The sequence below is a fragment of the Plectropomus leopardus genome, chromosome 3, assembly GCF_026936395.1.
Source record: "Plectropomus leopardus strain MGB_pleo_1.0 chromosome 3, ASM2693639v1, whole genome shotgun sequence".
NCBI classification, from domain to species: Eukaryota; Metazoa; Chordata; class Actinopteri; order Perciformes; family Serranidae; genus Plectropomus; species Plectropomus leopardus.
In genome coordinates, this window is record NC_142178.1 from 4,630,277 (window position 1) to 4,649,629 (window position 19,353).

The 19,353-nt window shown below is 38.8% G+C and overlaps 2 protein-coding genes across 3 annotated transcripts; one reads left to right on the forward strand and one right to left on the reverse strand.

The window, feature by feature from the left end:
- Window positions 1-888: 888 nt before the first annotated feature.
- On the reverse strand, window positions 889-7,883 carry rpl9 (ribosomal protein L9). Of its 2 annotated transcripts, XM_042485356.2 has the most exons (7): window positions 7,722-7,883; window positions 7,474-7,589; window positions 5,962-6,057; window positions 5,623-5,755; window positions 4,148-4,228; window positions 1,929-2,058; window positions 889-1,050 (listed from the first exon to the last, which is right to left on the reverse strand). In XM_042485356.2, the coding sequence occupies exons 1-6, from the start codon at window positions 7,765-7,767 to the stop codon at window positions 1,952-1,954; spliced, it is 579 nt and encodes a 192-aa protein (XP_042341290.2). In that variant the 5' UTR covers window positions 7,768-7,883; the 3' UTR covers window positions 889-1,050; window positions 1,929-1,951. The 2 variants fall into 2 exon arrangements, with proteins under 2 accessions (XP_042341290.2, XP_087931519.1); XM_088075393.1 differs by lacking the exon at window positions 1,929-2,058.
- Window positions 7,884-9,620: 1,737 nt separating this feature from the next.
- Window positions 9,621-19,326, forward strand: lias (lipoic acid synthetase). The gene is made up of 11 exons (XM_042485281.2): window positions 9,621-9,779; window positions 11,450-11,625; window positions 12,718-12,811; window positions 13,389-13,469; window positions 14,408-14,564; window positions 15,044-15,101; window positions 15,197-15,325; window positions 16,378-16,523; window positions 16,606-16,676; window positions 16,776-16,887; window positions 18,459-19,326. The coding sequence occupies exons 1-11, from the start codon at window positions 9,696-9,698 to the stop codon at window positions 18,518-18,520; spliced, it is 1,170 nt and encodes a 389-aa protein (XP_042341215.2). The 5' UTR covers window positions 9,621-9,695; the 3' UTR covers window positions 18,521-19,326.
- Window positions 19,327-19,353: the final 27 nt, after the last annotated feature.

The window sequence follows — 19,353 nt, forward strand, 5'->3', positions numbered from 1 at the left end:
GCAATTTGTTAAATGAAAAACGTTTTTATTGATTGTTCTTTCAAAATAAACAGTACATGGCACAAGTGTAAAATTAATTTTTAAAAACAAAAAATGTGTTCTATTCTGATCATATTTCTACAAGCAGGTTTTATTGTGTCTATTTCTTTTTATGTGAAGCATATGGTGCATTTCTTTCCTTGTAAAGCATGTTGGGCTGCATTTCTTCTGAGAGATGCTGCACAAATAAAGTTTATTATATTATGCATTTTATTTTTTTTAAACTTGAACTCAACATTTTGGTGCTACTGCTTTTGTGCTTTTACTTAAATTAATTTTGAACAGGAGACTTTTACTTTAGTATTTTTCAATGGTTCTATTGCTCTTTTTACTCAACAGGTCCAGAAGTAGGAGTACTTTTTCCACTATTATTATACCACACACACACACACACACACACACACACACACACACACACACACACACACACACACACACACACACACACACACACACACACACACACACACACACACACACACAAAGCCACCAAGTAAATTTTAGAAAAAGAAAAACATTTAAAGTCTTAAGGACACACAGAGCCACCAGCTTTGTTATGAACAAAACACAAGCAGGATGAAATAACCTCTTTAAATATTGGATTTAATCTTTTCTTATTTGCCTGCATTTACTCATACAATTAACACTACTTAATTCCCTCTACAACACTTCGGGTGTTAACAAATGTGACACCAAATGATGTTCCATGGGTTTGGAACCAATATCTTGACATTTACTGTAATTTTGTTTAACGTTATTCACACATTAAAATCTGTGCCAACTTTATTCTGAAAGTGTCGTGATCGCCCTGAGTCTAATAAAAAGTGACAGAAAGAAGCAGAGGACAAATTCACTGGAAAAACTGGATGTTTTATTGGTCATATCAGGACATGGTGAAAAATTATTCGGCCTGTTGCTGCACCACAGTAGTCTTCTCACTGACGTAGATGCCGTCCAGGAACTTCCTGATGTCCTTCTTTCTGACCGTGGTGGCCTGTTGGATCAAAGCCGCTGAAAAACAGAAGAGAGATTTTACTGAGGCCCGACATAAGGTCTGTTAAAGAAGGCATTCTGCGTCTCAAGAAAAAGGAAATGTTGAAATATTAATTTACTCAGATTTTACAGGCAAGTTGTTGTTAGTATTAAAGACATTTAACTGAAATCCACAAACACACACACACACACACACACAGCTCAATATTAGCATGACAGTAGAAGCATATCTGTATTAATTATGAATGATTTCATAAAACTGTGCTCAAAACTGAACTTTTCATTAATAACCCACACGGGTTTCTAACCTGCCATTTAGTGATACATCATTACGCTCATTTGGCAGACAGACGTCTAAAAGCAACTAACAAGAACAAAGATGTTACATTTTGGAAATGCATTGCTCCTAAAATAACAACTAAAGAGTGCTCGTGCAACTGCCGTTTCCTTATTAAAGAAATGAGACACAACTCAGTATCTCTGTTGAGATGAGAATTGTATTTTTTGGAAATGGGAATAATAAATAGAACCATCACGTTTAATCAAAACAGAAAATTAATCATTTTTAAAGCAGAAATACTAACCATCTGCTTGTTCTAGCTTTGGCTCTTTAAAATTATAATTAGTAATCATTTCATTTCTGCCATACACATCATGATTAATCCTAGGAATAAGCAGATTATGATTAAACAGCCCGTCGAGACCTGACTCCACGCAACTTTCAAATACAACATGTTTGCATTACAAAAATAAAATAGCAGACATCCTGTAACAGAGGAAACAAAGCAGTTAAGACAAAAAATGTCTTTGTAACGCCATAAAGACACCAGACAGTGGAAGGAGCATGCAGAGAATAAGAAGAGGCCATGAGGAAGGCTTCGACGGCATTGTCTAACCTCGACGAGTGCAGATGGAACTTTTACTGAGGGGGCTCCACTACTGTTCCTTTCTCAGACACGTAAATACCGTCCAAGAACTTTCTGATATCCTTATTTTTGACTGTGGTGGCCTGTTGGATCAGAGCAGCTGGAACACAGAGAGGTTGGGTTGGTGAGCATCACATCACATCACACACAGGATCACAACAGTTACAGAGGAGGCAGGAGGGGAGAGGAGGAGAGATCAGGCTGAGGGAGGAGCACTGGAGACACAACGCATGTAATGAAATAATGACGTCTCGATATCACCTTTATACCACTCATTTACAGTACAGGCAATTAATTCCTCAAATTCAATATCTGCTCAGGTGACTAAACCACTCGACTGTTTTTATCTCAGCTTTTGTTTCAGGTTTCTGTATTTGTACCTGCAGAAGATTTAGGTTGCAGTAGATGAGGAATCCAACACAGACAGACAATGAAAAGTGCTTAAAATCCAATAATCACCACTATAAATAAAATGAATTAGCAAAAATGTCAATAGAAATTTCTTCTATTGCATCAGGACACTGTGCCTGAGACTTGAGTGAAAGTCAGTTTATTCCAATGTGCTGAGTACAGAGCCGAAAAACAAATATGTCACAGTCCCAGTGACAGACACGACTGTGTGAGGAGGGTGACACATATTAACGTGGGAGGTGGGGGGTGGACACGGGAAATGGTAAAAAGTAGTAACACAAACTTAACTGAGGTGCAGTGATAGTGACTTTTGTTAAATATATGTAATGTAGACAAATCTTAACATGACCGATAACTGCAGTGAGTGATAGCTGAGGCATTTTGTTGAGCCAAATTATTTTTGTTTTTCATCTTTGATTTGTTTTCATGGTAAAATATTGTTTTTCTTTGTCTCCTTTGGCAATAAAAGCTATTCATTTCTAGCTTTTCTGTTCATAACTCATCACACATCTAACCTTTCACACAGACCTTTCCCATTTTGCTTCATTATAAACCACATCAATCCAAAAAAAATTTGGGAACCTGAGAATTCAGTCATCTTCACAATCAAGTTCTGTTGATTAGGATTCACTTTACTGCCAGATAAAACTTTGCTTTTGTGTTTTGATGCACAGACAAGAAAAAAAAATCTAGAATTTAATAAATGCAATAGAAACATTGAAAAACACTATGTATAAAATACATACAATTAATATGCACAATGTTGGGCTGCAGGTAGAAATAAGTCAGTCGTGATGTTTTAGTATTTGCAACAGCTTTTAAACAAACTTTGCAGCATGCTGTGGTTTGACACCACGATGCTGAATGAGTTCTAAATGACTGAGGAGACTGGGCCTTTTTTGGGAACGTGGTCTTCATTGATATTAATGCTTTGTTATGTTGTCAAGTGTGCGAATCTGTAAGAGGTAAACATAAGAGGAGAGTGCAGCCTACAATGAACTACAGAAGCCCAAAGAGAGCAGCCAAGGAAGTTAAAGAGAAAATCTAGATTTTTATCTTAAAAATTGTCCTAAACCACAATTTGCATTAAAATCAATTTATCGCCCAGCCCTGATACGCCGTAACTGTTTGAAATGAAAACGCATTACTAGTATACCTGTATAGGTTCAATTAAAATGAATGTTTTAGTACCAACTTCTGGGGTTAACTTAATAAGCCATATAATGGCTGCTATTCTTTTCACAGCATCTAGCAGTGAATCAACTATCAGAGCACCTCCAGCGGGAATGGGGAAGACTTCTGCTGTATATGGCAGGATAAGCTTTCCTGCTGCCATATGGCAGAAAAATGAAGTGTCAGACCTGTGCTGACAGTTTGGGTGAATATTCTGTTTGTTCTGTAGAAAGGTAGAGGGGGCTATATACAGAACCAGAATTTAACAGGGTCGACTACAAAAACTTTACCACGTCTACAGAGTAGAGGGAGAGGTACTCGCCAATCTGCCAACCACATGTTACCAACAGATTTCCTGCTCCGTCTTTCACAGTATTATTACGCCAGGCTTCAGGGCAGCATGCCTCAACCGAACTGATTCTATCAGGGATCCTGTTCATGGAATAATGCCAAACAATCCCCACATCATCTTAGCTGAGGAGAGTTTTAACGGCCGGGTTCGGGCGTGTGGATGGAGCAGCAGTGGTGTTATTAATCCTTCTGCTTTAATGTGGAGAAAAATAACTGATGTAGAACAGATGTAGGGAGAAAGGCGGACAGTGTACCTGAGTTTGACACCAGCTCAATGTCGTTACCCTCCAGCACCAGCTCGTCCTTCTGGGCAGCGGAGACGGCACAGTTCACACCTGGGAGACGGGGGACAAAACGACACAATTCATTTTAATATGCAATGGGATGCAGAACAAAAACTGCACACTGATCGCCTGAAGTGTCATCAAGAGTGAACTTTAACATTTTGGTAAAGGTTATCTGTGTGCAAAAGTTTCCACTGTGTGATTATTCAATGTGATACAATGACGGTCACAAATCAAATAAAGTTGAGAGGTTAAACAGACTGCACTGAAAGATAAAGCGCGCCACAGATGGAGCTGCTGTGTAAAGCGAGCGCACTGAAGGTTCAGCGTTCTGCTCATAAACATCCCCCAACATACAAAGTAGCATAACACTAACTATCCTAAAATATATGCAGCCATACTTCCCACAAAGCTTAAATTTACTCCCACTCTTATGCCACATCTATGAACTTGAATTTTTACAGAAAAATATCGTCATATTCTTCTTCAAAAGTCCTTGTACAGGGATGAAAATGTGTATGGTGGAGGGGGGAAAAAAAAAGCATTACATGAAGTCAAGAAAAACACAAAAAACAAGCGGCATCTCTGCTCAGACCACAAGGATCCTAAATGAAGACCTCACCTTAAGCCCAGTTATACACTGTACAATTTAGGGCTGTCCAGGACAAAAGATAACCGTCATGACAGAAACGTGGGGAAATCTTGGGTCGTGGCTCTTTAACGATGGTCCTACATAGAACAGAGGATCAAGGACGGCCGTTGTGACTGTCTTGCCATCAAAGACAGCCACAACCGCATCCACAGTCTCCTCCTCGTCTTCAGACACATTAATGCCACTATGGCTCGATTCATGTTTGTTTACATTTCGCTCTCATCACTACAGCAGTGTAGCTCGATGGTGCACACTGACGACGTTTTGTTTGCGTGTGTTGACTTAGTTGGACGGAGGTCGTAGCCTGCGATTCAGTATGTGATGTCATCGCACAGTCTGCATACATCAAACTTTAGGCCGTACCGAAGTTTATTACGATCCATGTCGCAGAGTGTGGCTGCACTTAACTGATAAGATTGCAAACGTCTCTCAGTCTGCAGGAGGCTTTCGACCTGCATCCCTGCACTGACACCCCGGCTCTCTCACCTGAGTCGCAGTTTAGAAACACTGTTGCTTGTTGGCGTTTATCAAACATGATATCGTTGTGTTTCACTGTCACTTATCAAGACCAAAGTCACAAGCACAGCCCTGAAGTGACTGGCAAGCAGAAACACTGAGATCAAGACATGCACTTCTCAGCTAGCTCAGCAAAACCAGACAGACAAGATGTACTGTAAGCTAGCACACACGCTAGCCAACTAACCAGCTGAAAACAGGAGTTTTTTTGTTTCGTTTTTTTATTTTTTGCATCTCTGCTCCTAACTACAATTTTTCTGACTCGCAGAAGACTCACCTGTCCTCATTCGGACACGGCGGATGTACTTCTCTCCCAGGAAGTTCCTGATCTCCACCAGAGTTCCACCCTCCTGAATGACGACGTTGATGGGGAAATGGGCGTACACAGAACGCATTTTGTACCGGAAACCCTGCAGACAGACAGAACCGAGAGAGGCACTGAGCCGAAACATAAAGGCAACAATAACCAGCATCACCGAACAAAAACTGGGACTATAGAGCGCACTGATCCCACCACACAGGCTGCGCACAGAGCTATCAAAGCAGTCTGACATCGACACAATCAGCCTTTATCAATAACTCCGGCAGCATCAGACAAACGAAAGCGCAGACTCACCAGTGTGACTCCCTTAATCATGTTCTGGACGTGGCTGCAGATGGTGCGGACTGTGGCCAGCTCCTTCCTGTTTCCCCACCATTTATCCACACGAAGCTGAGGAACACATCACTTTACCACACTGCACCAGTGCTGAACCGCTCCATTACAGAAAACTTAGTCAACAATTTGGTAAATCATCGTGTCACAAATTTGTCAACTGATGACATTCATCTCGTTTCAATATTCTTCCTTTTTAATGAGGTAAATTTTAAATAATCTTTTGGATATGGGCATCACAGACTTCGCTGGGCTATTGTATTGGACATTTTTAGCAAATTCTGTTTTTTTTTAGGTTAAATTCATTGAAGACAAAAAAAGTAATTTAACAATCTAAAAAAATACAGTAAAAGTTTGTTGCATTGACAAAAGAGATCCTTGCTGTTCTCTCCATTTCCTTGTAATGAGACAAGTCACATGTTTTTCACTCTAAATATGTCCCTATCTGCTCCAATTGGGCTGCGATTAACAGCTAAAATAAGGATTTATTAATATCTCAAATGTATAACTTCATTAACCCTTTGGAACCTGGGAAAATTGGTTTTATTTCTTTCAAAAACAGAAGGCAATGAAAGAAAAAAATGCCCAAAAATTAGCAAAAAAATAAATAAATGCAAGAATTACTTGAAAATCTGTTTAAAGAAGTTTAAAACAAAAGACGTTATCTTTGTTATGGTGCATAACAATAAGTTACAATAATTTTATAACAATATGTAATTGTAATTTCTGTATAATAACCTAGCTTTCCATTTTGTTTCTTGACGCTTAAGACATTATCCTCAGCTTTTTAAAAACAATTTTTCTAAATCTACTTATGTTTCGCAATTTGTAGAACATAATTACCAAGATGCACATTGACTTTTTTTTTTACCATGATCTTGAAAGAATCTGCACTAAATAGCTGAGGGTTTAAAGACTTTAGACACGTGTGAAAGGAGTCCGAAAGCAGCACAACTTTGTTTACATCAGGCATGTCAAACTGGTCCACAGGGGGGCCGGTGTGGCTGCAGGTTTTTGTGCCAACCAACCAAGAGCACACAGTTTGACCAATCAACTGTCTGAAGACGGAGATCAGTTGATTAAATGAGTCAAGTCTGGTGTGCTGCTACTTGGTTGGAAACAAAACCTGCAGCCACACCGGCCCCCCTGTGGACCAGTTTGACATGCCTGGTTTACATGCTTCTAGAAGACATTTAACAAATACTAAAAACTTTGAACATCAGATACACAAAGTTCCCAGCAACCTGATTTATTATGTCAAGCAGAACTTCAAATTAAAAAATAAAAATAGCTCCCTGAGGTTTTGCACAGTAAAAGCTCCTCCAATGATGACACTTTTAAATTTGTTTAAAAATGATCATTAAAATGAACCGCTGATGATCCAGATAATCGGCAACATGCCAAATTTGACCAGGCTGATAATCTATCAAAACCTACGTAATACATTACTTTCTACATGATGTCAGATCTTACCTTCTTCTGTTTCTTGCCCAGCAGACTGAGCTCTAGGTTGATGTGGTTAAACTCCCTGATGAGTTTGCCACGGGGCCCTTTGACAATTACTGTCCGTCCTTTCAACTTCACCTCGACTGCACAGAAACACACACACACACACACACACACACACACACACAGGGTTAAGACGCCACTCTCCACATACATAAGATCAAACACAGCATCATCAGGATTATGATGGTGTGCAAAACAAGTTGATTTCTTACCATTGTCGGGGATGTCGACGGTCTGACTGCTGAGAATGGTCTTCATTCTGTGAGGAGACAAAGACACGCTGTGTTTGAAGCTCTGGAGTCTGTTTGCGGTCCCCGAGATGCGTGACAGCTCTACTTTACAAACTCAACACTGATGCTGAAGTTCAGGTTCAAAGATGCGAAGTTGGGCTGACCCGGCATGTCGTTCATCACACAACTACATGTCAATGTTCGGGTTCACATCACAACACATTTCTAGTCACACTGCGGCAGGTGTGTCGCTGGACACTGGCTTTCAGTGCCTGCACAGCTAGCTGAGCACAGCCACACTGCGTTTCCACAGCTAGCTTTAGCGCTAATGCTAGCAGAAGCTACATTAAGCTGCGAACCCGGCGTCACTCATGGTTACCGCAGTAAACTTACAATTAGACAACACCCTGTACGATGTCATTAACAGCGGAACTACATGTAATCTAGATAATACAGTTAATACCGCTGCGGCCATTAGCTAACGTCAGAGTCAGGCCTCAGTCAGACGGCGGAATCACTGGAACAACAACTAACATATTTCTCAACAAACATAAAATAAAGACTAAATACAGGTTATGTGGTGTAACACAATACGGTACGCATCTGGTGGTTAAAAAATAAAACCTAAAACTTGTTTAATTGACACAGATGGAGTTAGATGAAACCCCAGAAACAGATTTTCGCCTATCCTCACCTCGCCGGTAGCAGAGGAAAGGAGGACGGAAGGACGTCACGACGCAATTGTAGAGCACGCACGCTTCATCATCAGGCATTACTAGACAGTCGAGGAGCGTCAACATTATTTTCGTTGTACATGTCTGTTGCAGTTATGAGAAAAAATGTGGCAATTAAACAAATATTGTAGTTGTGAAAGTTGGAAACAAATATATCAACCAGCATACAGAGGTTTATTTATCGGATAGATATTAACATTTCTTCCGATTTAGCTGTGCTGCGTTCATGATAGCTCGTAAAGACTGTAATTACAATCAGCTGATGGGGGGGGGGCGTTCACACCAGCTTTCTCAATTTTACTTTCCAGTTAGTGATCGTGAAATTCATTCATTCATTCAGTCATTTTCCGTAACCGCTTGTCCTCGCAAGGGTCGCGAGGGGGCTGGAGCCTGTCCCAGCTGTCATCAGGCAGAAGGCGGGGTACACCCTGGACAGCTCGCCAGACTATATCGTGGGGGCTATATCGTGAAATTGTGATTGTTAAAATAAATAAATACTACGACTATTACTACTACTACCACTACTACTACTACTTATAATAATAGTAGTAATAATAATAATAATAATAATAATAATAATAATAATAATAAATGAATAAAGAACTACTACTACTAACAATAATAATTAATAATAATAAATAAACATTCAGTTTTATTGCTGATATAACCAGTGGCGGAAATTGAGTAACTACCTATATTTACTCAAGCACTGTACTTAAGTAAAGTTTTAAAGAGCTTGCATAAGGTGCGAATTATTGTTGTGCTGTCTGATTTTCAAATGTTCTTGTAAATATCAATAAAACTTGGAAAAAATTGTGGCACTTGTAATCTACGTGAGTATTTCTATTTTCTATTACTTTGTACTTATATCACCCACTTGTTTCTGTTGTTACCCAAGTTTATTTATTGAAAAATGTTGCCTAATTTTAATTATTGTTCTCAGATCTTAATGTATTTTTTCAATCCTATATCTATGTTTTTTGTAGTACCTAACCTTCCTTTTTATTTACCCTCATCGCATGGTCCAAACACTTGGGGAAATTACTTGTAAGTAAAAACAAACTAACAATTAAAAAACTACTTAGTAATAACCTTTGACACGCCTTTAACACGAGATGTGCTATTATCCGACCCTGCGTCAATTACGTGAACGCAGCAGCAGACCAAAGCAGCCGCTCGCCGACTCTTGTTGTGCAATGACAGTCTCCTGTTAGCTAAAGTCATGGCGCTGCTCAAACAAAGTTGTTGTGTCGCCGGTCGCTTCTCCACAAACCATCTCTGGCTGAGTCCCAGATGTATCCCACATGTGAGTATTTACTCTGCGCGCACGTTCTTCAGTATAACAGAAGATGTGCGTGATCAGTTAACGGCCATGTTAACCGCTGTTAGCCCGGTCAGGGGCCTCAAAGTACGCAGTCTGTGCTCTGTAAGTCAGCTGGAGAGACAGTCAGGCTGTTTATAACCTCCCAAATTAGTGTTATGGTACATTATGACAGTGCGTGACTGCGCCAAAAGACTCCTGGACATTTCTGGAATGTAAACTGGTTACATTTACTCAGGTAGTTACTGTAAAGTACAAACTATTGGTACTTTATTTGGGTGTTTCCATTTTAAGCAACTATATACTTCTACCCCACTACATCTCAGAGATAAACATTGTACCTTTTACTCCACTACATTGGTCCGATCGTTTTAGTTACTTTACAGATTACATCCCCTTCATGTCCACTGACAAACACGTGTCTCCAAATGTGTTGATTTTGAATGTTTGTGATGACCTGAAAGATTAAGTGTTGCTGTGTGAACTGAGAAAATTCTCCTTTGCTTCCCAAGCCGGACAAACCATTCAAAACCTGCTTTGATTAGCTGTCGCAGACCTGAAAACAGAACAGAGACTCAAAAAGCCTGAATTCAGCGTTTCAGTCTGATTTTAGGGGTTTCAGGACTCAGGATTTAAAGTTAGTGACTGAGAATTTGCCTCAGTTTGCTCATGTCAGTGCGTTAATCCATCAGAGCAATGAAACATTTCATCCATAGATGTAAGATTTCTCCCCTCTCTTCCCTGCTTTCTTTCGCTCTCCTTTTTGTCATAATTGTAAGGACTGAGGGATGTCGTACGCTGTAAAGCCCTCTGAGGAAAACTGTGATTTGTGATAATGGGCTTTGTAAATAAAAAATAACTTGACTTGACTGTTAAGACACACCAGAGGTGTGTTTTTTAATAATGAGACTGTCCCTTTGCGAAGGTATCAGTAAAAATGGCAAACAAAACAGTTTCATTATTTTGTCCTTTGCACAGCACAAAAATATGTTTTTAGTGATATGCAATAGAACTAAATTTATTACGTGAAGCTGTTGTCACACGTTCCTAATGAAGATTTACCAGCTGATAAACGCTCATAAACGCACAAGCTGGCCGATGCTTAGGCTGTAAAACGCATTACCAAAAGAGCTGAAAACAGGACTGTGTTTCTGACACCATGGAACTTTTTAGAGATCTGTGGTTCTCGCAGGTCAGACACGCTACAAACATGTTCTGATCTGATTAAATATGACACAGTGCTGTAGATTAGCCCTTTGAAATCTTTGCTGACCATTTAAATAAATAAATAAATACAATAAAATAAATAGCTACTGTTCAGTATCAGCCAATTGCTGACCATTTCTAAACCACCCAAACATGGTGTTCTGCATCATATGGTCTGTAAAAAACGTTTTCTCATCAGTGCATATTGGAAATAATATACGCTGATGCCGATATGCTCCGATATGTCTGTAAAAGTCTTATATCGGCTGATAATATCGGTCCACAGATATATCAGTCGACCGATATATCGGTCAGGCTCTAGTGTTAAGTAAGGTTTCAAATGCAGGATTTTTTTAGTTGTAGTGGTGTGTTTTACATTGCAGTATCAATATTTTTACTTCAGTAAGGGGCGTCAGTACCCGAAGTAACCCTCAGTCCTTCCTCTGCAGGTTTACACCAGCAGTCTGACAGCTGCGGCCAAATCCTCCCCAGACCGAGCCAACAGAAAGAAGCAGCTCCTGAGTGACGACGGGCCTGATCTGGGAGACTTCATCTCTGGGGAGTTATCAGAGAAAAGCAAGTGGGCGGAGTACAGAGGCAACCTGAAGAGAGAGAAGGGAGAGAGGTGAGGCTGCACAGATGTTACAGCTGTGTGAAACAAGCAGGAGAACCTGTGTGAGTGCAGAGTGTGAACACAAGGGTTCAAAGAGCAGAGCAGAGCAAATCTTATCTGCCAGACTGACTGCTGAGCTGATTCAGCATCAAGTCCAAGTGGTCTCAGCTAAATAGATAAATACATAGATAGATGGATGGATTGTTCTCTGAGAGAAAATTAAGTAACCATAGCAGCCCAAAACATAAAGATACAACGAAAATATTAAATTACAACAATTAAAATACGACAAAAACATTAAAATACAACAACACAAAATTTAAAAAGAGTTTTTAAAAAATCTTTTTTATTTCCTCATTTCTCAGTTTCTTTATCTTTAATCCACCACACTAAACTATCTGCTAGGACTGCACACACACACACACACACACACACACACACACACACACACACACACACACACACACTCCAGATCAACGCTCTTATCCCCTGTGTAATTTGTTAACCCTTTGGAACCTAAGCAAATTAACTTGATTTCTTTCAATAACATTGGGGGGGGGGAATTGGATGGAATCTAATCATTCCATCCAATTCATTTTTAGATCATCTTGTCATCTTTTACTTTTTTTTAAATTCATTTATTTATTTATTTTTTCAATTTGCAGGACATTTCTTACAAAGTTGCTCTTTATGGTTTTTTTTTCTGTGTGTTTGAAAGAGTTGAAATCATTTTTTCTCAGGTCTCAGAGGCTTTAAATACTTTTGAAAGGCCTCTGAATGCAGCACAGGAAAACTGATGTAGATCCAGGTGTTAAAGGGTTAACTGACCTGTATCCATTGTTCCTATCTCATTTTTGGTTTGCAATTAAAGAAAAAAAACACCAACAACAGATTAAGAGACAATGAATAAATAGAATTAATTGCTGTCGAACTCTTAAGGGGAACTGTTAGAGGCAGCGTGCTCCCCAGAAATACCCTCACACGTCTTTTCTGATAGTTGCTCGTCTGAATCAATGTTTAGTGACATATTCAGCATTAGAAGACTTTCTCCACATGATCTACAGATACATTCAGTGAATGGCTCTGCTGTTGTTTTTGGGACAGGCTGCGTCTCCCTCCATGGCTGAAGACAGAGATCCCCATCGGGAAAAACTACAACAAGCTGAAGAACACGCTGAGAGACCTCAACCTGCACACGGTGGGTCCACGACGTGCCTGTGACCTCTGATCGCAGGGTCTTTACACATCATTTCTTTTTTTGTTTAACTTTATCTAGACTCTAGACTTTGAAACCTGGGCAAATTGGCTTGATTCCTTTCAAATCATGGAAAGAAAGCAATGAGCAATTTAAGACAAAATTACCCAGAAATTAGGGAAATAAATAAATAAAAATAAATAGAAAATTTGAAAAATACAATCAACCCTAAAACAAACAAAAATATGGCAAATTAAAATAAAAGAAATTAGCTGAATAAACAAGTGCTCACAAAATGATATAGTTCTGTAAAAATATTTTAAATATATAATTATGATAATTAGAACGTATTTTCTTCTATAACCTCGATAAAAAACGGCCTGCCTTATTATACAAAACATTTTATTTGAAATTGCAAATTTAAGTGTCTTTTTTAAGTGGGATCTCTCTATATTTGAAATATCTGCTGAATATGTGTCGACTGTGTGTGTGTTTGTGTTTGTGTTTGTGTGTGTGTGTGTGTGTGTGTGTGTGTGTGTGTGTGTGTGTGTGTGTGTGTGTGTTTGTGTGTTTTTCTCAGGTGTGTGAGGAGGCCAGGTGTCCTAACATTGGGGAGTGCTGGGGAGGAGGAGAGTACGCCACAGCCACGGCCACCATCATGGTAAGAGCGGGACTCTGTTGTAGCTGCGTGTTGTGTTACAAGTAAAATTCTTGCATTGAAAACTAAAATATTGTCTATTTATTTATTTATTAATATTTTTCCTTTTTACAGCATTGAAAGGTCTTCATGTTCATTTGGTTGTGTATTTTTTGTATGTTCACATAAACCTATGAAAAGAGAATTGCAAAAAAAGAAAATAAAACTAAAATAAAAGTATGTAAGTATAATCAGTAAAATATACATAGAGTAGTAAAAGTAAAAGTACTTAATGCAGGAAAAAAAATCAAAATAATTAAAATGAAAAACAAAAAGTCTTCATTTTGGGAGTTAGAGCCATAGACTGTAAGTCTATATATATATTTGCCAATAAATGTTTTCAATCAAATTATAATTTCAGCAGCAATTGGATATTTTCATGTGTTTTGAGTGCAAAACTTGTAATTTTTAAGAGAGGTAGTAACTGAAGTTATCAAACAATTGCAGTGACATAAAAAGCGCAATATTTCCCTCTAAAATATAGTGGAGTAGAAGTAAAGTGGCAAGAGATTAAAGATACCTCAAATTTGTACTTAAGTAAATACATGAGTAAATGTACTAATATAATAATAATAATAATACAAATAAAAAATACAATAATAATAATTATTATTATTGTTATAATAATAACTTTAGATATACATATAGCACATTTTAAAAACTAGAAATGCTTTGACAAACAAAAGGCAAAGCAGAAACACACAGGCTTCTTGCAGAGGTAACATAACAATAAGAGCCAAACAATAATGCCAAATACAAATCAAACAGACAGAATAAAAGAATAAAAAAAAATAAAAGGTAAACTAAAAGACAAACAAAAACAGATGAATTAAAATAGAATAGAATAGAATCATCCACCACTGCATATAACAAACTTTATTCCCCTCTCTGTTTGTACGTAGCTGATGGGAGACACGTGTACCCGTGGGTGCAGGTTCTGCTCGATAAAGACTGCGCGTCAGCCTCCACCTCTGGACCCAGACGAGCCTTACAACACAGCCAAGGCCATCGCTGCCTGGGGGCTGGACTACGTGGTCCTCACCTCAGTGGACAGAGACGGTAAATGAACTCGCTGTATCTGCCTCATTCTTCCCTGGTGTCACTTTACACCAGTGCTAGTGATAAATCTTTGATTTTTACACACACACACACACAGAGATTGTGTAACAGACCTTAAGCTTCAGTTTAAGTCCATGAAAATTAAACACCTTGCACAACTCTTTCCTAACGTACCGTGCTTTGTTCCCTCTTCTTTATCAGATCCGAGTCTGAGCTCAGTTATGTTTTCTATACTAGTTGGTCATGTGACCTGTAAATCAGCAAATATTTTCAGTACAGTATAACATGTTATATTTTCCCCAAAGAGTTTTCACAGAATACAACATTTCCTCTGAATAGATTTTAAAAGGTTTAAAAAAGACCACAAAATAAATGTAAATTCATAATAATAGGACACATTTTCAGAAATATTGGAACAGTTTTGTCAGCAGCGATGGCCTGTAATTTTTTACGCATTTTTGTTTATTTACTTTTTGCAGATCTTGCTGATGGAGGGGCAGAGCACTTTGCTAAGACCGTCTCACACCTGAAGGAAAGGTAAAACCTCTCATCTCCTTTGGATTCTTTGGGTGCTTGCATTGTAATGTCTGAGCAAAAAAAAAAAAAAAGCACTTTTGTCATCCTCATTTTAGGAACTCTCAGATCCTTGTTGAATGTCTGACACCTGATTTTCGCGGTGACCTGGCAGCAGTGGAGAAGATCGCTCTGTCAGGGCTGGATGTGTACGCACACAATGTGGAGACGGTGCGAGAGCTGCAAAGGTACCGACTGAGCATCAATGTCCGGCCTCCATTTTACCAGCTTCTTTGTGTTTGGGCTGTAATTTTTTTCAACATGATGATAAATGCTTAAAGTTAAAAGCTGTGCATCTATTCTCTTTTTCCACATTCAAGGGACAGTTCACCCAAAAAATCTAAAATACATATTTGTCCTTTTACTTGTTGTGACATTTAATAGTCTAGATAGTTTTAGTATGAGTTGTTGCAGAGTGTTGGAGGTATCGGCTGTAGAGATGTCTGCCATCTCTTCTTAAGCGTCTTTAAGTACTTAAAAAAGTGCTATAGAAGTCCTATCTGTTATTATTATTATTATTATTATTATTAGTAGTAGTAGTAGTAGTAGTATATAATGGAGCTAGATGGCACTCAGCTTGTGATGCTCAAAACACCAGTAAATAAATAAAAAGAGCTCATTCTCACACTGACCTGGTAAACTGCAGCTCTGAGTGAATCTGCCTCTTGAGGCTGAGACTCTTGTAGAGAAACTTAACGATGCAGAAGTTTGAGGCTTCCCAAATACTTTGATTCCACCTTCCTGGAGCACACACTCTTCACACACACTCTAAGTGGTCTTACTCTTGATGTGCTAATCTAAAAAAAAGAAAAAAGTTAGACATATTTGTAATTGCAGCTTTTTCACCAACCTGATATCAAATTATTTTTTTGTTTTTCACATTTTTATTCATTTGAACATCATTTTGATATACTGACTTTAAGACTTTATACAAAAATACAAATTATAAAGATACAAAAGGATCCACAGTCAGTCAGAACTGTCCCTTTAAGAAACTCGGCCATAAGAGGCAGGCCATTAATACACACACTGACCAGCAGGGGGCACAGCAGGGCCATCTCTGTCAGTATAAATACTAAATGAATTGCTGAGGTGCAAATCGGACAGACACACAGCCAAAGTTTTAAACTGTGAATGGTAATATGGGTACATATTTCCAGTTTAGGGGTTTATATTTACCTTTTTTTTGATTATTTATTTAAATTGCTCAGGATGTCCATCTGTCCCCATCTGTGTCCAGGTTTGTTCGCGACCCCAGAGCAAACTTTGACCAGTCTCTGAGTGTCCTGAAACACGCTAAAAAGGTCAAACCCACTCTGCTTACCAAGACTTCCATCATGCTGGGACTGGGCGAGACCGACCAACAAATACTCAACACCATGACTGGTGTGTGCACATAGAAATTCTCCCAAAAATGTGAATGCAAAGTTTAACAGTTCCTGACGGCAGTGTTGTGGTGATGTTGCAGAGCTGCGGGAGGCAGGAGTAGACTGTCTAACACTGGGCCAGTACATGCAACCCACCAAACGTCACCTCAAAGTAAGAACATTACACTCTCATTTTCTGATACAACAAAATGACAAGAAAAATGCACATTTGATTCGTTATTGCACACTGCGGGTGTGTGTTTGGGTTTAGGTGGAGGAATACGTCACTCCTGAGAGGTTTGCTCACTGGGAGAAAGTTGGGAATGAAATGGGTTTCGTTTACACAGCCAGTGGGCCACTGGTGCGATCCTCCTACAAAGCAGGTGAGAAACACACTCCATCTCACACAATTCTGACAAGCACAAGTGATGGTTAGCCTACTTAAATTTAGTGACATGTAGGATGACTTTCTTCGATTCTACAAATATTATGGATTGCGAGTCATTAAAAGTGAAACACTGCACAGAGAGTGCAGTAATAGCTTAAAGGGTAACTTTGGTATTTTCCTACCCGGATCCTGTATTTCCATGTTATGTAACCACTCAGAGCATGTTTGCACCATCACTTAATGTCCACTAAAAGTGTTTTTTGCCGCTGATTGTTGTTTTAAGTGTCTGACAACATTATGGAAAGGATCCCTACAGAGATAGACCTCTTTTGTGAAACCTGGGACAGCCCTAAAAGATAGCCAAAGCCACCAAACTGCATTTTACCATCGTGAAACACACTTCATTCAAAGTCGACATAAACAAAACAAAACTCACCAAAAAGGCCTGGTTCAACTTTCACCAACTCTGGTTTGGTTGAAATAAACCCTTAATTAATGATTAATTCCCACAGTTAGATGTGAAATATGCAGATTCTATACCTAATAACATTACTTCAGTTGAAGGAATTTCTTGGGCTTCAGACCCTGATTGACAGTTCACAGCAAACAGTTCAATAGGCCACTTCACAAGGACTGCACCTAAAGAAAATACTGGAGCACACAGTTCACTTAAATATTTAATAAGGTGCAAATGACTAACATTTTGACATGCACCACGACTTCATCAGAGTCAAACAATGGTAAAATTCTCTCTGGTGGGTTTGTAATAATGATTGAAATAATGAAAGGATTTTACTGTCTCCAAAAAAAAATTCTACTTCTGTATGGATCCCTTCCATAATGTTGCCAGACACTTAAAATAACAATCTGAACCTGTTAGTGGCAAAAACAAACACTTAAAGTGCACATATACTGACTGCATAATTGCCATCAAGGCTTAAACTTGCATTGGCTGCTCGATAATGGACCAAGGCGAACTTCTGCAAAAATCAAGGATTTAGTTTGCTCTCCATTCACAACATAAACACAGAAGAATCATCTGAAACTAAAAGAGAACATGCAGGTTCTGGTCACTGTTTACATCTAGCCAGTGCTATATTGCCACACTATAAAAAATATGTATCACAAAACATAACAGACAGTAGGGGTTGACAGATTATTGGCATGGCTGATTATTGGTGCCAATTATCTGTATCTATGTTTTATTTTAATGATCGCTGATAAAAAAAGTAAAAAGTGCAAAGAAAGTGTCAGCATGGGAGGAACTTTCACTTTGTAAAACCTCAGGAAGCTACTGTTATTTATTCTTTTTTTTATTAAAATTGTCACTTAACTTTAAAAAAACTGGGAACTTGCTGTATTTGATGTTGAAAGTTTGTTGTGATTAAACATTTGATAAAGGCATTTACATAAAGTTTTGTTTTTGGAGTTTGTTATATTCCAAATTCTAAATATCGACAGAAAGAGTTTCATGTTTGTTGTTAATGCATAAAAGTAATAGTAAAAGTATTTTTTTCATTTAGATCATGAGTCAGACTAAATAATTATTTTTTTTCCTCTTTACAGGCGAGTTCTTCCTGAAGAATCTGCTGCAGAAGAGAAAAGAAGAAGTCACTATAGCAGAATGAAGAGCAGCAGCTTCTAATGGCTCTCTCCTTTAGTCTCGTCTCTATTATCTCTATAAGCAAACACATTCGCAGGGACACATCAGCTTTATCCTGTAGCACAGGAATCACTTACAGTATACAGTCTATCAGTACGTCTTAACAAGAAGTTGTGAGAGTCAAAAAAAGAAGACAGGTTGCATCAAATAGGAGCACAGAAGTGACATTAACAACACCTCATGTAAATACAGGGACCATTCTGTTCCTTTTTGCACTTGCCCTCCGCTGTTCACCCATGACATCCCAGAGGTCGAGCATTTTAAGGAGAGACACTAAAGAGAACTAGCAGCAGTTACTTGCCTGCAGATATGTAGATAACGTGGATGCAGACTCTGTCCAGGAGAAAATACAACCTGGTGTTTGCAGTAGCTGTAATTTGCCACCTTTGCACCTCGGGGCCCCTAAATTAAATCTACCACGAACTCCTTCCCCTCAGGGGCCCTGGACTCCAGCTAAAGTGCTGCTGACCTTTAACCCCAAGCTCTGCGTAGGAGCTCTTTGATGTGTGCTGCTTCAGGACGGATGGTTTAATGAAGTAAGAGGCCTGAGGGTTCCTGCAGCAGCTCCGTGATTTAAAAACAATCCGTTATTGCTGAGTAATACTGTCAAACACTGTTTCACATTTCTATTACATCGGAAAAAGCATGACTTGAACCCAAATTGGCCTTTTGTCAGGTATAAAAATTGTTCCAAGTGATACTTTTGTGTGTGAAGAGCCAATTTGGGCTCAGACTACTTTTTCTAACATAATAAAATTTGACACCTCAAAACATGTGAGTTCATTTTGTGTTTAGACA

What these genes read in the sequence shown, in the direction of transcription:
- lias (XM_042485281.2), top strand. Translation starts at nt 9,696, where the DNA reads ATGGCGCTGCTCAAACAAAGTTGTTGTGTCGCCGGTCGCTTCTCCACA. An exon ending in GTCCCAGATGTATCCCACAT is followed by an intron (nt 9,780 to 11,449) that starts GTGAGTATTTAC and finishes CTTCCTCTGCAG; the next exon opens with GTTTACACCAGCAGTCTGAC. An exon ending in CACCTCAGTGGACAGAGACG is followed by an intron (nt 14,565 to 15,043) that starts GTAAATGAACTC and finishes TACTTTTTGCAG; the next exon opens with ATCTTGCTGATGGAGGGGCA.
- rpl9 (XM_088075393.1), bottom strand. Translation starts at nt 7,767, where the DNA reads ATGAAGACCATTCTCAGCAGTCAGACCGTCGACATCCCCGACAATG. An exon ending in TGATTAAGGGAGTCACACTG is followed by an intron (nt 5,756 to 5,961) that starts GTGAGTCTGCGC and finishes GTCTGTCTGCAG; the next exon opens with GGTTTCCGGTACAAAATGCG. An exon ending in CCGTGTCCGAATGAGGACAG is followed by an intron (nt 4,229 to 5,622) that starts GTGAGTCTTCTG and finishes CCCGTCTCCCAG; the next exon opens with GTGTGAACTGTGCCGTCTCC.